This window comes from Aedes aegypti, chromosome 2 (genome assembly GCF_002204515.2).
Source record: "Aedes aegypti strain LVP_AGWG chromosome 2, AaegL5.0 Primary Assembly, whole genome shotgun sequence".
NCBI lineage: Eukaryota > Metazoa > Arthropoda > Insecta > Diptera > Culicidae > Aedes > Aedes aegypti.
Genome location: NC_035108.1, coordinates 447,852,118 through 447,870,195, shown reverse-complemented (window position 1 = coordinate 447,870,195; position 18,078 = coordinate 447,852,118). Strand labels below are relative to the sequence as shown.

Below are 18,078 nucleotides of genomic sequence, written 5' to 3'. Positions count from 1 at the left end.
TGATACGCGGTGCTCATTGTCACCTCGTCTACCTCTGTGCGAGCAATCAACAGCACCGTCCCGACTCAAGTATCTACACGCAATTAATAATTCATCAATCGATCGGTTAACAGAAAGAAAGTGATTCGATTCCATCGATCGAGCGTGCGATCTATGCTTCGCTTTTAAGTGCGGGAGTTCGGACAAAGGGCCCTTCGGACCGATGAGCTGGCTGCGTTCTTTGTTCCAGCACAGAACTTCCTGCCGACTCATCCATCCATCCGTGGTTGTTCGATTTCCCATCAGTCTCCGTCTCAGTCTCAGTCTCAGTTATCACCTTCGAGGAGGGCTTCATACATGTCGTTGTTGGCCATTCACGGAGTCAGTGAGTGAAAGAAACAGAGGCCCTGCTGATAAGAGAAGTCTTCACCACTTCGGGGGACTCTTCGTATGGGCTGCGCAATCGATAAGAACGGAAAGCATAATTTCTTCGTTTGAGCTTATAGTTAGCTTAGCTGGCCAGCACCGCACCACCACTAAGCTAGCACAGCGTGGCGTCGAGTTTGGAACTGATAAAATATAGACAGTTAGTGTGCGTTGCTTGAAGAAGCGTCCGGGCTGTGTATTCCTTTATTTTTTATTAATACACATGTTATTCTAAGTGAAAAAATATATTTTCTGTCTTGTTTGAGTTCAGATGCGATAGGGACTTCTGAGTGTCATCGGTTTGTAAGTGATTAGCGGTAAAGCCTCGCTCATCAGTTGCTAATCGAACGTTCCTCCGAACGGATCTCCACTGAGAACATAAGCAGGCAGAAATTAATAAGGTTTAGTCGAATCGAACCGAGTTCAGATTTGAAGTTTTGAAAGTTGTCCTGCAACAATCCAGAAGTGAGTTAGTTGTGCTTTAGGGTAGTTACGGTAAAACACCTAACAGAAATCCATCAACAGAAATGACTCGTAACTTCGACATTGATACGGATCCGCCAACTCCTGAGCTGCTGGAGGTAGCTCGGAAGGAACTTCGAGAGACTCCGGAACTTCGAGAAGCATCGATCAAGGAACTGCGCAGCCTGCTGAAGGAAGCAACCGATTTGCACTACAAAGATGACGATGACTTCCTCTTGATTTTCCTACGCCCATGCCATTTCTATCCGGAGAGTGCCCTCAAAATGGTAAGTCCTTATCTAATGTATTGCTTCCATCCAAATTCCTCGACTTCTTCCAAGTCTTCCTAATCTTCAACCACGCTGATTGGCTAGCGTTATTTCCTAATTATCTACCGAAACTTATCAAAGCCTACGGTGATCCACGATCCCTTACGGAACGAAAAAATCCAGATTACAGCGTGCAAATTTCTCTTCCATTGCGGAGCCTTGAATTGTTATCGGAGTAAGCGTCGAAGAACCTCGGTCCGTTTAAAGCAACGCCTGCTAGGACAAAGGAAAAATCCATTGACCACCTGTGTGTTTTTTGCGGCCGAAATGCGCGCTCGTCTCAGCTGATAATGCTGTATCGATTCACCCCGCAAAGCAGCTTCGAAGCGCGCACGAAGTGAAATGCATTTCGTTTCGTTGTCTCTAAGCGAATTGGCGAATTATTGATGCTATTTTTTGTTTTGATTGCTTCGCGCGCGCGGACTTTGTGTCGCTGCCGATCAAGCGGGGAGTGTGTCACCAACCATTGTGACGTCGCGCCGTCGTTCTGATGCGACAATAACCCTTCTCGTGAGTTTCTTGCTTTGCCGCTGCAGACGGCGTCATTCAGTTCGGGTGCAATTGCTGTTTGCAAGATCTTTCGTTTTACGTGCCCCTGTGTTGTCATGGGGAGACACGCTGCTTTTGTTGATGATTCTTACTGATGTAACGTATCTCCGTTCGAAAGAAATGAAGAGTGTTATATAATTTCACAGTAACTGAGTGCAGTTCTGTTGCAATTCCACGTGTCGGTTACGCTGGTCTATCAAAAGAAGGAACACAATACCGCATGACTGTTTAAACTGTTACGCAGATACTCGTGCTCCGAAACTGCGTATTCAATGTAATAAATACATTCGTTCGGTTACAATTGCAAAACATGGCACGGATTATCAAAAGGCGTACCAGGTCTTATCAATTTCCGCGCAAATTACGGCGTGCTCATTAGAACAACAGTTTTCGGCATGGGAAACAGTGCTGTTCTTAGGATTGGGCAAAATAACAATGTTAAGATTCTTCAATAACTATTTGGACGGCGTGAAATCAGTATCAATTTTTCTATTTTGAGAAAAAAATCTTTTGTGTTGTGTTCAACAAGCACGCCGAAGGCAAATTGATCACTATTTTGCAACACGAGTACAAATACATACTGTCATACTTGTTTTCACAAAAGCAGACAGTTTCCGGTGTGTTTTTTTTTACGAAACTACATTAAACAACAAACAATTAAATGATTGATATAATAACCAATGATTGAATAAGAAAAATGACACTTCAGTCAAAAATACACTTAAATTCCATTTTTTTCTTTGTTATTTATTTAATTTAACTGAAAAATAAAAAAAAACTCGTTTGAATGAATTTAATTTGAACAAAAATTTTGAATGCTGCTGAATATTTCCTAAGTATTTCTTTCCGCCAACATTCGACCAGCTCACTGAAGTTTGCTAAATTTCATACGCTCAGTAGTATTCGCTCCATTACATTCAAAGTTTGTTGTTTCATTTCGGTCTATCTCTTTCAACATCCAAGATCTATGCGGTTACAAGTCAGTGGAAAAATCAGCGTTTAAGACGGGGTGAGTTTACATTCTGCTTGTAAGATGTTCTTCTTCTTCTTCTTTCTGGCGTTACGTCCCAACTGGGACAAAGCCTGCTTCTCAGAATAGTGTTCTTATGAGCATTTCCACAGTTATTAAGGTTCAAATTTCCGTCATTCTATGACTTCCATGTGTTTGTGAAGCATTATTATAGTGTTAGTTTTATCTTTATTTTATGCCTTCGTGGTGGTACGATCTTATGTAAACATATTATGCAAAACCACAAATACACTTGGCTCACGATTATGCCAATGGTGGGAAGTATTGTAATCAACTTTTTAGTAAAATTAAATATAAAACAATTCATATCTGTTTTATTCTATTTCATTTATTAATAGAAGTGGGGGGGTACCGTTATTTGCATTTGCAATCTTCCAAAAAATACGCTTTAAAAATTCAACTTTTAACAAATACTTCATTTTCAATGATTTTTTGGATGAGAATGTTTTCGAAGAAATCTTTAATATGCTCTTCCACCTTTTCTTCGAAAAATGTTGCATCCAGGGCGCACTCCTTCACCAAGTAATCATCAATATTGTTGCTATTGACGAAGCACACTACAGCTTTCGCTGCCTCACACACGTGCAGCGAAACTTGTACTTCACAATATGTTTTACGATCAAGTTTGATGTCATTTTCGATTAATTTGCATCCTAGTTTAGCAGCGTTTTCTTTTAGAGGTCCCTTGATCGCCTTTTTCTTCACAATCATTATTGTTTCTCCATCATCCGAAACTCCTGAAAAATAGATCTTTCATTTGGTATACAATATATCCAATATCAAATTGTTGTTGAATACCGTCTGGAATACAGCAAATATAATTATGGCAGTTATCAACGAACATTTTACTGCCACTGATTTTGTACCCGAATTTTCCATTGATAGCTTCAGTGATTGGACCGATAATAGATCTGTTTTGTTTGATGAAATTCCATGTATTGGTTGTTAACAATATATTGTCACATTTTTGTTGCAATGTTTTTTTCGTCGATCCAACTACCTCAGCAACAAATTTCGGTAAAATTCTGCCTTTCGCATATTCTTCCATTTCTGGCAAACTCACATTGTTCCGAAGCTTTTCGTTAGATTGCGCGGTCATCTAAAATGTAGGATATATATCAATCAATATCAATAAATATTAGGCGGCATCCACAAATTACGTAACGCTCTAGGGGGAGGGGGGGAGCTGAGACGAGACTCGCGAAGACGGTCTTCTTTTTCTGTGATTGCTGAGTTTTTTTCTTATTCCACTTTGTGTTTATACTAATTATGCGCATGCTGTTCAAAACCTCACATGAACCTCTCAGCAAAAAATGATTGAGTTTGCATCACATCGAATCATAAATAGCCGTTTGAGTGAAATTTCACGCCAGCAAACGTAGCAGACATTAGAAATAATTAATCTTCTGCTTAGATTTATCTGCAACTTTGGAAAAAACTGCTCCGCCGACTGAGGTTTTTAATAACAGTTTACTTTGAACACAATACTTTTCACTTTTTCAGCCATAAAAACGGTTGGCTGCATTTGACGTTTCGTGAGAGGGGAATCTGGGCTGCATATGACGTTGATATTTTTCCTCTTCGCGAGTCTCTCTCAGGGGGGGAGTAGGCTCAAGCGTTACGGTTCATACTAAAAATTGAAATTTTATCATACAAAAAGCGTTACGAAGGGGGGGGAGGGGGTCCAAAATTTCAAATTTTAGCGTTACGTTATAAATGGACGCTGCCTTATTTAAAAAGTTAGAAAAAGTTAAACTTGGATAAAATATAAACCAGAAATACGTGCTATATATTTTTGTTTAGCTGCTGGAATTTCTTCTTCAACGTCAATTTCACGAGAAGCCACAGCGACAGCGGTTTCGCCATAGTCTCGCTCAATCTCGCTGATGTTGATAGGCTTCCTGTTAAAATCAGGTCGCTTTTTCGATACCAATGTGGCTGCTTTCAGACGTTCTTGCTCTTCGGCAAATTTGAAAATAAGCTTCGGAGGGTCAGATCCAATAAACTTTTTCATCGATGTTGAGTGCCACGTGTATCCTTCGTTATGTTGTAGAGTTGTTATTATAACTCTCCGTTGATAAGAACCACGACTAGTGAAGTTCAATCTTTTCCCAGCATTGTATTTACACAAACGGCAGAAGACGTTCTCAGAGCTGTAAAAAAACAACAGTCAAAATCAGTTTGCAATGAATAATACGTTTGCTCACGTGTTACTCGTCTTGTTGTGATTCAGAAACTCTGCCTTAGCCGCAACCGTTTCTATCACCCCTTGAATTTTGGACAACACTCCATATTTTTGGAGCAAGTCGATGTGCCATTCATTTTCATTTGTCAACTGCGAACAGAAATAATCACGACATTTTCGATGATCATTGAAGACATGTGCTGGTACATTTCTTATATCATGCCGGAGCCCTTCTACGTCAGAACCTCCAGTTGCTTCTGCGCAATGAACTATAGCAGCTCGAACTCCACGCGTAATGCGTGCCATGTTTGCAGACACCAAAGCAGCTACATCTTTGGGGCATTTGATCTAATAGAAAAATTGTAATTTTTCTTTTATATGAAATGATATTAAACAAAACTTACATCCCGTAGTTTCTTTCCCATATTTTTACAAATATGGTTGCAGCATAATTGATGTTCTATAGATGGACCGTATTTAATAGAGTTTTTGATCCGCGCTACAGTTGTAGAGTCTCCATCGGTTATAAGTGTGGTTATCCATACTCCTTTTCTTTCCAATTCTTCAAATCCTTTAATCATTATATCCGGCTCCATGCCCCCAGATGAGCCGACATAATTGCGATAACACTTATGAGGACCTTTGACGTTACCTAGCCTGGAATTTCTGGTGCATACAGAACATCTCTTGTTGCGACATCCCACGTAAATTATTTTTCCTGTTTTCTCTCCTACGATAACCCCACAACCGGATGCAGAACTATATCTGGCTCCATAGCTTCGAGTGGCCCAGCTGCCATCCAACGAAGCTTTGATTTTTGCAATTTGATCGGGTGACGAATTCTGGTCGTTGAATTTATGTTCTTCAAAATAGGTAGCTTTTTCAACTTCGATGGCTTTATCGGTTGATTCATCGACTGCTTCTTGGAGTGTGGTATCCATTTCCATTTCATCCAGCGAAAATGTTTTCACTGGCATAAATGGTACATCGCAAAAGCTTAGTAATTGCTTGGTTTGCGTATACGTACCTCCTGAACATAACGTTCCCCATACAATACTTTTCCGCAATTTCGGTCGCTGCGAGGGCTCCTCGGTTCTTATCTTAAACATTGTCTCACAGCTGTCACACTTGAACCACATAGTTGAAATCATGGATTGATAGTACTCCTGATCAAGGCAAAGAACTCCATTACATATTTTGGAATGATGGGCTTGAGCTCGCACAATACATTTCATAACATAGTTGAACTCAACAATTCTACGTCCTTCAATATCATTCCAATTGTCATTCTTTTCTTCGCAGTATTGATGAGTATCAACTGCCATTACTTTTGTTTTCAAGATTTCGTCATTCGTTGGTAAGCTTGATAACGATGAATTCACATCAAACGCTTTATCGGTCTTACGTTTTTTAGCTAGATGCATTAATTGAATATTACTTTCTTGTGGGACTACCTTAAAAATTGAATAAAAAACGCCTATGAATCTTTGAACAGATAAATACTGTATACACATACTGTGCGTTCATCAGCGATACAATCTTCAGTAAAATGAGACATGTTTGCTGCTTCTGCTTGTGTAAACACACGTTCTAGAAAAGTAAATCTTATAGAAAATACATAACATTCATCAATATAAATAATACCAGATCTATGCTCGACAACAGACGGAATGAGTTGTATTGGGTACTTTTCCAGTTCTCGATGTTGTAATTCAAGTATTGATTCCGTGAAGTATGCTTTGTTTTCGGTTTCACATGTTTTTGGTTCATTCGATTGAGCTTCTATCTGAGAGTGTGACTTACTCTCAGGTGTATCTTGAATGAAAGAAAAATAAAATAATATTATACATTGAAGTTTTGTTCGAAAACCTGCACATTGCGCACCAGATACACAAAAATTAGCTAAAGTTTAAATGCTACTGAACTAACATTTAGTGCAAATGTTGCAAACATTCTCGAAGCATTCTTTACACAGCTTTATGCTGAGTAAATGCGCTGTACATACGAACAAAAGCTTCTATGCGAACTTTTTACCATCAATCTGGCGAATCTACTCAGCTATTTCAAAAGCAGTGTTGGTAGCTCTTATGTATACTGATAATTGCTTTGTTTCGACCGTTATAGGACAAGTAGTTGCATAGCATCTGCGGAAGGCACTTTTTCAATCATTTCGCAACTGCACGTTTATAAGCTTGCCTGTATAATCGATTTAATATGATTTTCAAGTTGTTCACAGCTTCCGAAGTTCAATTCATAAGTATCCGAATTTAATATTCCCAAAGCTACATACAATTAAGTACCTGCCACCACTTGGGATCGAACTCACGATCTCTGCATCCACAAGTCTTGACGCGGTCCTTGCTGAAAAACATCGTTTTCTTCTACATCGAAAACGAGTCATGTAATATTTCAAAATTATGTTATTAGTGTTATAATCATGCTTATACCACTACATCAGGCTGTAGAAGTGCGCGAAACGTCAAACGCAGTTTTTACATCAAAAAGACTGTGTAGTGGCGTATTGTTATTATATAGCTTTCTACTGTAAGTGCGCTGTATAACAAACAACAAAGCGCTTCTTCTTTATATATTGAGCAGCATAACCAAACATATTGCATAGTAGCAGCCGGATTGATGATAGCGACTTTTATTCCACAACATTAGATACAGCTTACTCGTCACCTCATTGACTATTTTGTTTTGACTCTGCGTCCAGTTTCACTTCACTGTGTTCCACGATCTAAATGACGTATGAACCAACCATTTTTAATTTGAAAGATGTACACATTAGCGTGGCTTAATATACAGTTTTCAGATTAAAAGCAGTCAAAGCAACGGGGTTACACGGGATAGGAACGTGTAATTTAATATTATATTTCATTTAAGTTTAAACGAAACAATTTCTTGCATAAAGCATTGTTACATGCAATTCGGTATAACATATGGTCGGCGTTAAGTCAGAGGGGACCAAGTACAAAATTTGGGAAAATTGTATTATTCTCTCATTAGATGCGAAATTACCTTACCTCCGTTTCACTTTGACCAGATTTGATGAATGCTGAAAACTGCGAGAGATATGTGGCAAATTTACTTTGGATGATCAATAAAAATCGATAAAGTGTGCAGTCAGAGTGGACCAAGTGCTTATTACCATAACAGCTAAAATGATCAACGCGCTGAGGAATGCGAGGAAATGAAAAACATTTCAAGAGATTTGTCAGATTTTTCGACATCGAATGATTATTTTACTTATCCATCAATAGAAATTTATAAATATTACTTAATTTGATGAATTTGATTTTGATTTTTGACCATTTACCATATTTGGATGGGTGGTCAGAAATTGCAACAATTTCTGTGCAGACAGAGCGGACCAAGTGTTGAAAAGCAATAAACTGATTGATTATTACATTTTTTGAGTCAATTCCAGAGTCCGATAGAAGCATATGGTAGTTCTGTGGTGTATGTATGGAGTGTGCTAGAACACGCTTGTTGGACCAGTATATTTTGGTCGGTACTCAAGATTTGCACTTGGTCCACTCTGATTGAACTCATATTTGAATATTTCTGGTCTTCAATGCCCTGATCCTGCAAAACCTTAATTTTCAAGCTATCCTAATGCCACTGATCTTGGTATTGACCAATGGAGTATAGAAGAATTTACAATACTGGTGTCGAAGGGTCTTGATAATCTGCTTTTCTTAGAGATATGTACCCAGTTTGACCATGCAACCATTGAATGATTGTTATTTTCCTAGAAATTATTCAGTCAGAGTGAACCAACTCACCGAACGGTGGTCTTTAGTTCAGTCAGAGTGGACCAAGTACACATATTCCATCAAAAAATCGTTCTATCAGAGTTTTGAATTATGATTTTTCATGATTATCACTTCACATTATATTGTTTGGAAGTAATACAAAGAGGTGTAGAAATATTGAACCTAACTTCAAACGAGTTCAAAAATTACAAAGCGTTAAACTTTAAACCCATTTTTCTCAAAATATGAAAAATGTGACTTGGTCCACTCTGACTTAACACCGACCATATTTTAACAGTGTATATCTATTGGCTTACCTGTACCATTGCTCAAGTTCGGTGTACGAGATATTGTATTTGGAACAGAGCCGGTTTCTCCTAGGCTGTCGGCTTGTCTACTATCGTGCAATTCTGCAGACGGAGAACAAGGAGCAAACGCATCATCATACGACCAATTTACACTATCGTCAAACGCTGTACTCGGAATAGATAAATCACGAAGAAAAGATGCCGTATCTTCATTAAATGATGGCCATACATCTTCACAGTGAGACAGCTCACATGGTTTACGCATAGAATTAATTTCTGCAATATCACTATCTTCATCAGATGCATAAGCACTGAGTTCCGATCCGGAATCTGATACGGTGGAGCATACTGAACAGTACTCCCAGAAATCACTCACAAATTCACTTTCTGTTGCCGGCAACAACTCAACACGATGTCCACATCCATCACTCGTGTCTTCTGAATCCCAGTCTTCACGCTGATAATCTTCTTCTGTAACTTCCTCACTATTACAATCATCATAAGCACTACAGTTTGCTTGCTTTTTCTGCGCTTCACGTTTGATGGCAGCTATTTGAGCCTTAGTTTTACGCGGCATCTTTAGGTACAACCGATCGGTTTCAGTCACGAAAACACTCTATCAACAAGTCATGCGAGATGTAGAACCAGCGATGCTTCAAAACGTAAATAAATAACATATGATCGAACATATGGTGTTTTCGTTGTCAGTGCTGCCATACATACTGGTTCAAATAATCTTGCAAAACGAAAGTTACAGAAACTTTGTACCGAAATCGATTTAGTATTGAATATTCGTCGAAATCTTTATCTATCTGCAAATGGTTCTTAAAAATGAATGCTTTACATACGATTGACTTAAATAATACAACATTCAATAAATTTTATATCGAATTTATAAAGATTAGATTTGGCAATACTGGTCAATGATTGCTATGCGCATACTAGCACGCATGGATATAATTACACAACAAAGCAATGTGTTGGTCTAGCAGCAGTTATGTTTTGATTACAGCTGGTAGAATCGTTGAGTGCATATAAAAAAGTTCAGTTTATTTCAAAATTAATCAAAAATTAGTGATAACCGTGCTATTTTTGAATTCTGTGAAAGTGTTGTTGTCTTAAGAGGAAACACACCTCCATCCTCCTAAACAGTCATCATCATCAATCAATGACGGGTATCAAAATGGTAGAAACGCAGTAATCGCCAAGATTGAAAGCATTTTACGACAGGAAAATCAAAAAATATTTCATTTCGAATTATATCAAGCAATAATTACAACACTATTTTATCACCACTTACCTTTTAAAGACAGAAATATCATAAAACATAAGAAAATACTGGATTTTAAAATGAAACAACCTTCTCACCATTCATCACTACTACTGATGTACCTTTCTCGGCTTGCGAAAACTCCCCCAAGCAAGTCAAACTTTGGATAGCTCAATTCCTCACTCGCGCACAAAAAATCATCGTGTGGCACATTTCACTGTCAAGGTATACTTTCACAGAATTCAAAAATAGCACGGTTATCACTAATTTTTGATTAATTTTGAAATAAACTGAACTTTTTTATATGCACTCAACGATTCTACCAGCTGTAATCAAAACATAACTGCTGCTAGACCAACACATTGCTTTGTTGTGTAATTATATCCATGCGTGCTAGTATGCGCATAGCAATCATTGACCAGTATTGCCAAATCTAATCTTTATAAATTCGATATAAAATTTATTGAATGTTGTATTATTTAAGTCAATCGTATGTAAAGCATTCATTTTTAAGAACCATTTGCAGATAGATAAAGATTTCGACGAATATTCAATACTAAATCGATTTCGGTACAAAGTTTCTGTAACTTTCGTTTTGCAAGATTATTTGAACCAGTATGTATGGCAGCACTGACAACGAAAACACCATATGTTCGATCATATGTTATTTATTTACGTTTTGAAGCATCGCTGGTTCTACATCTCGCATGACTTGTTGATAGAGTGTTTTCGTGACTGAAACCGATCGGTTGTACCTAAAGATGCCGCGTAAAACTAAGGCTCAAATAGCTGCCATCAAACGTGAAGCGCAGAAAAAGCAAGCAAACTGTAGTGCTTATGATGATTGTAATAGTGAGGAAGTTACAGAAGAAGATTATCAGCGTGAAGACTGGGATTCAGAAGACACGAGTGATGGATGTGGACATCGTGTTGAGTTGTTGCCGGCAACAGAAAGTGAATTTGTGAGTGATTTCTGGGAGTACTGTTCAGTATGCTCCACCGTATCAGATTCCGGATCGGAACTCAGTGCTTATGCATCTGATGAAGATAGTGATATTGCAGAAATTAATTCTATGCGTAAACCATGTGAGCTGTCTCACTGTGAAGATGTATGGCCATCATTTAATGAAGATACGGCATCTTTTCTTCGTGATTTATCTATTCCGAGTACAGCGTTTGACGATAGTGTAAATTGGTCGTATGATGATGCGTTTGCTCCTTGTTCTCCGTCTGCAGAATTGCACGATAGTAGACAAGCCGACAGCCTAGGAGAAACCGGCTCTGTTCCAAATACAATATCTCGTACACCGAACTTGAGCAATGGTACAGGTAAGCCAATAGATATACACTGTTAAAATATGGTCGGTGTTAAGTCAGAGTGGACCAAGTCACATTTTTCATATTTTGAGAAAAATGGGTTTAAAGTTTAACGCTTTGTAATTTTTGAACTCGTTTGAAGTTAGGTTCAATATTTCTACACCTCTTTGTATTACTTCCAAACAATATAATGTGAAGTGATAATCATGAAAAATCATAATTCAAAACTCTGATAGAACGATTTTTTGATGGAATATGTGTACTTGGTCCACTCTGACTGAACTAAAGACCACCGTTCGGTGAGTTGGTTCACTCTGACTGAATAATTTCTAGGAAAATAACAATCATTCAATGGTTGCATGGTCAAACTGGGTACATATCTCTAAGAAAAGCAGATTATCAAGACCCTTCGACACCAGTATTGTAAATTCTTCTATACTCCATTGGTCAATACCAAGATCAGTGGCATTAGGATAGCTTGAAAATTAAGGTTTTGCAGGATCAGGGCATTGAAGACCAGAAATATTCAAATATGAGTTCAATCAGAGTGGACCAAGTGCAAATCTTGAGTACCGACCAAAATATACTGGTCCAACAAGCGTGTTCTAGCACACTCCATACATACACCACAGAACTACCATATGCTTCTATCGGACTCTGGAATTGACTCAAAAAATGTAATAATCAATCAGTTTATTGCTTTTCAACACTTGGTCCGCTCTGTCTGCACAGAAATTGTTGCAATTTCTGACCACCCATCCAAATATGGTAAATGGTCAAAAATCAAAATCAAATTCATCAAATTAAGTAATATTTATAAATTTCTATTGATGGATAAGTAAAATAATCATTCGATGTCGAAAAATCTGACAAATCTCTTGAAATGTTTTTCATTTCCTCGCATTCCTCAGCGCGTTGATCATTTTAGCTGTTATGGTAATAAGCACTTGGTCCACTCTGACTGCACACTTTATCGATTTTTATTGATCATCCAAAGTAAATTTGCCACATATCTCTCGCAGTTTTCAGCATTCATCAAATCTGGTCAAAGTGAAACGGAGGTAAGGTAATTTCGCATCTAATGAGAGAATAATACAATTTTCCCAAATTTTGTACTTGGTCCCCTCTGACTTAACGCCGACCATATGTTATACCGAATTGCATGTAACAATGCTTTATGCAAGAAATTGTTTCGTTTAAACTTAAATGAAATATAATATTAAATTACACGTTCCTATCCCGTGTAACCCCGTTGCTTTGACTGCTTTTAATCTGAAAACTGTATATTAAGCCACGCTAATGTGTACATCTTTCAAATTAAAAATGGTTGGTTCATACGTCATTTAGATCGTGGAACACAGTGAAGTGAAACTGGACGCAGAGTCAAAACAAAATAGTCAATGAGGTGACGAGTAAGCTGTATCTAATGTTGTGGAATAAAAGTCGCTATCATCAATCCGGCTGCTACTATGCAATATGTTTGGTTATGCTGCTCAATATATAAAGAAGAAGCGCTTTGTTGTTTGTTATACAGCGCACTTACAGTAGAAAGCTATATAATAACAATACGCCACTACACAGTCTTTTTGATGTAAAAACTGCGTTTGACGTTTCGCGCACTTCTACAGCCTGATGTAGTGGTATAAGCATGATTATAACACTAATAACATAATTTTGAAATATTACATGACTCGTTTTCGATGTAGAAGAAAACGATGTTTTTCAGCAAGGACCGCGTCAAGACTTGTGGATGCAGAGATCGTGAGTTCGATCCCAAGTGGTGGCAGGTACTTAATTGTATGTAGCTTTGGGAATATTAAATTCGGATACTTATGAATTGAACTTCGGAAGCTGTGAACAACTTGAAAATCATATTAAATCGATTATACAGGCAAGCTTATAAACGTGCAGTTGCGAAATGATTGAAAAAGTGCCTTCCGCAGATGCTATGCAACTACTTGTCCTATAACGGTCGAAACAAAGCAATTATCAGTATACATAAGAGCTACCAACACTGCTTTTGAAATAGCTGAGTAGATTCGCCAGATTGATGGTAAAAAGTTCGCATAGAAGCTTTTGTTCGTATGTACAGCGCATTTACTCAGCATAAAGCTGTGTAAAGAATGCTTCGAGAATGTTTGCAACATTTGCACTAAATGTTAGTTCAGTAGCATTTAAACTTTAGCTAATTTTTGTGTATCTGGTGCGCAATGTGCAGGTTTTCGAACAAAACTTCAATGTATAATATTATTTTATTTTTCTTTCATTCAAGATACACCTGAGAGTAAGTCACACTCTCAGATAGAAGCTCAATCGAATGAACCAAAAACATGTGAAACCGAAAACAAAGCATACTTCACGGAATCAATACTTGAATTACAACATCGAGAACTGGAAAAGTACCCAATACAACTCATTCCGTCTGTTGTCGAGCATAGATCTGGTATTATTTATATTGATGAATGTTATGTATTTTCTATAAGATTTACTTTTCTAGAACGTGTGTTTACACAAGCAGAAGCAGCAAACATGTCTCATTTTACTGAAGATTGTATCGCTGATGAACGCACAGTATGTGTATACAGTATTTATCTGTTCAAAGATTCATAGGCGTTTTTTATTCAATTTTTAAGGTAGTCCCACAAGAAAGTAATATTCAATTAATGCATCTAGCTAAAAAACGTAAGACCGATAAAGCGTTTGATGTGAATTCATCGTTATCAAGCTTACCAACGAATGACGAAATCTTGAAAACAAAAGTAATGGCAGTTGATACTCATCAATACTGCGAAGAAAAGAATGACAATTGGAATGATATTGAAGGACGTAGAATTGTTGAGTTCAACTATGTTATGAAATGTATTGTGCGAGCTCAAGCCCATCATTCCAAAATATGTAATGGAGTTCTTTGCCTTGATCAGGAGTACTATCAATCCATGATTTCAACTATGTGGTTCAAGTGTGACAGCTGTGAGACAATGTTTAAGATAAGAACCGAGGAGCCCTCGCAGCGACCGAAATTGCGGAAAAGTATTGTATGGGGAACGTTATGTTCAGGAGGTACGTATACGCAAACCAAGCAATTACTAAGCTTTTGCGATGTACCATTTATGCCAGTGAAAACATTTTCGCTGGATGAAATGGAAATGGATACCACACTCCAAGAAGCAGTCGATGAATCAACCGATAAAGCCATCGAAGTTGAAAAAGCTACCTATTTTGAAGAACATAAATTCAACGACCAGAATTCGTCACCCGATCAAATTGCAAAAATCAAAGCTTCGTTGGATGGCAGCTGGGCCACTCGAAGCTATGGAGCCAGATATAGTTCTGCATCCGGTTGTGGGGTTATCGTAGGAGAGAAAACAGGAAAAATAATTTACGTGGGATGTCGCAACAAGAGATGTTCTGTATGCACCAGAAATTCCAGGCTAGGTAACGTCAAAGGTCCTCATAAGTGTTATCGCAATTATGTCGGCTCATCTGGGGGCATGGAGCCGGATATAATGATTAAAGGATTTGAAGAATTGGAAAGAAAAGGAGTATGGATAACCACACTTATAACCGATGGAGACTCTACAACTGTAGCGCGGATCAAAAACTCTATTAAATACGGTCCATCTATAGAACATCAATTATGCTGCAACCATATTTGTAAAAATATGGGAAAGAAACTACGGGATGTAAGTTTTGTTTAATATCATTTCATATAAAAGAAAAATTACAATTTTTCTATTAGATCAAATGCCCCAAAGATGTAGCTGCTTTGGTGTCTGCAAACATGGCACGCATTACGCGTGGAGTTCGAGCTGCTATAGTTCATTGCGCAGAAGCAACTGGAGGTTCTGACGTAGAAGGGCTCCGGCATGATATAAGAAATGTACCAGCACATGTCTTCAATGATCATCGAAAATGTCGTGATTATTTCTGTTCGCAGTTGACAAATGAAAATGAATGGCACATCGACTTGCTCCAAAAATATGGAGTGTTGTCCAAAATTCAAGGGGTGATAGAAACGGTTGCGGCTAAGGCAGAGTTTCTGAATCACAACAAGACGAGTAACACGTGAGCAAACGTATTATTCATTGCAAACTGATTTTGACTGTTGTTTTTTTACAGCTCTGAGAACGTCTTCTGCCGTTTGTGTAAATACAATGCTGGGAAAAGATTGAACTTCACTAGTCGTGGTTCTTATCAACGGAGAGTTATAATAACAACTCTACAACATAACGAAGGATACACGTGGCACTCAACATCGATGAAAAAGTTTATTGGATCTGACCCTCCGAAGCTTATTTTCAAATTTGCCGAAGAGCAAGAACGTCTGAAAGCAGCCACATTGGTATCGAAAAAGCGACCTGATTTTAACAGGAAGCCTATCAACATCAGCGAGATTGAGCGAGACTATGGCGAAACCGCTGTCGCTGTGGCTTCTCGTGAAATTGACGTTGAAGAAGAAATTCCAGCAGCTAAACAAAAATATATAGCACGTATTTCTGGTTTATATTTTATCCAAGTTTAACTTTTTCTAACTTTTTAAATAAGGCAGCGTCCATTTATAACGTAACGCTAAAATTTGAAATTTTGGACCCCCTCCCCCCCCTTCGTAACGCTTTTTGTATGATAAAATTTCAATTTTTAGTATGAACCGTAACGCTTGAGCCTACTCCCCCCCTGAGAGAGACTCGCGAAGAGGAAAAATATCAACGTCATATGCAGCCCAGATTCCCCTCTCACGAAACGTCAAATGCAGCCAACCGTTTTTATGGCTGAAAAAGTGAAAAGTATTGTGTTCAAAGTAAACTGTTATTAAAAACCTCAGTCGGCGGAGCAGTTTTTTCCAAAGTTGCAGATAAATCTAAGCAGAAGATTAATTATTTCTAATGTCTGCTACGTTTGCTGGCGTGAAATTTCACTCAAACGGCTATTTATGATTCGATGTGATGCAAACTCAATCATTTTTTGCTGAGAGGTTCATGTGAGGTTTTGAACAGCATGCGCATAATTAGTATAAACACAAAGTGGAATAAGAAAAAAACTCAGCAATCACAGAAAAAGAAGACCGTCTTCGCGAGTCTCGTCTCAGCTCCCCCCCTCCCCCTAGAGCGTTACGTAATTTGTGGATGCCGCCTAATATTTATTGATATTGATTGATATATATCCTACATTTTAGATGACCGCGCAATCTAACGAAAAGCTTCGGAACAATGTGAGTTTGCCAGAAATGGAAGAATATGCGAAAGGCAGAATTTTACCGAAATTTGTTGCTGAGGTAGTTGGATCGACGAAAAAAACATTGCAACAAAAATGTGACAATATATTGTTAACAACCAATACATGGAATTTCATCAAACAAAACAGATCTATTATCGGTCCAATCACTGAAGCTATCAATGGAAAATTCGGGTACAAAATCAGTGGCAGTAAAATGTTCGTTGATAACTGCCATAATTATATTTGCTGTATTCCAGACGGTATTCAACAACAATTTGATATTGGATATATTGTATACCAAATGAAAGATCTATTTTTCAGGAGTTTCGGATGATGGAGAAACAATAATGATTGTGAAGAAAAAGGCGATCAAGGGACCTCTAAAAGAAAACGCTGCTAAACTAGGATGCAAATTAATCGAAAATGACATCAAACTTGATCGTAAAACATATTGTGAAGTACAAGTTTCGCTGCACGTGTGTGAGGCAGCGAAAGCTGTAGTGTGCTTCGTCAATAGCAACAATATTGATGATTACTTGGTGAAGGAGTGCGCCCTGGATGCAACATTTTTCGAAGAAAAGGTGGAAGAGCATATTAAAGATTTCTTCGAAAACATTCTCATCCAAAAAATCATTGAAAATGAAGTATTTGTTAAAAGTTGAATTTTTAAAGCGTATTTTTTGGAAGATTGCAAATGCAAATAACGGTACCCCCCCACTTCTATTAATAAATAAAATAGAATAAAACAGATATGAATTGTTTTATATTTAATTTTACTAAAAAGTTGATTACAATACTTCCCACCATTGGCATAATCGTGAGCCAAGTGTATTTGTGGTTTTGCATAATATGTTTACATAAGATCGTACCACCACGAAGGCATAAAATAAAGATAAAACTAACACTATAATAATGCTTCACAAACACATGGAAGTCATAGAATGACGGAAATTTGAACCTTAAAAAAACTTTTCAGAATTCTGTGTGTGAGTCAGGAGTTTTTTTTTGCAAATTCTTCTTGACACATATACAATGCTTAAGGGTTGTCCATTAACCACGTTGTTATTTTTTCGGGACCTCAGGTCTTCCCCCACGTGGTCATTTGTTCATACATTTTTATTAATTTGTGTGGACCACGGTCATTGGCCAGACAGCCAAAACTCTCCCCCTCGTGGTTCATGAACAACCCCTTATATTATACTTTGTGGAATTCACGAAATATTCTTTATACTCCTTTGTTTTCCGAAAAAA

General features: G+C 37.8%; 1 protein-coding gene across 2 annotated transcripts in view; it reads left to right on the top strand.

Moving 5' to 3' along the window:
- Nucleotides 1-379: 379 nt before the first annotated feature.
- Nucleotides 380-18,078, top strand: part of LOC5569815 (clavesin-1) — a 49,252-nt gene continuing 31,553 nt past the window's right edge. Inside the window, exons 1-2 of one of the 2 annotated variants that reach the window (XM_001652983.2) lie at nucleotides 382-870; nucleotides 931-1,154. In XM_001652983.2, coding sequence (XP_001653033.1) covers nucleotides 933-1,154 — 222 coding nt within the window. In that variant the 5' untranslated portion in view covers nucleotides 382-870; nucleotides 931-932. Of the gene's footprint in view, nucleotides 1,155-18,078 lie in introns of both variants that reach the window. The other variant, XM_021847998.1, reaches the window with a different exon arrangement.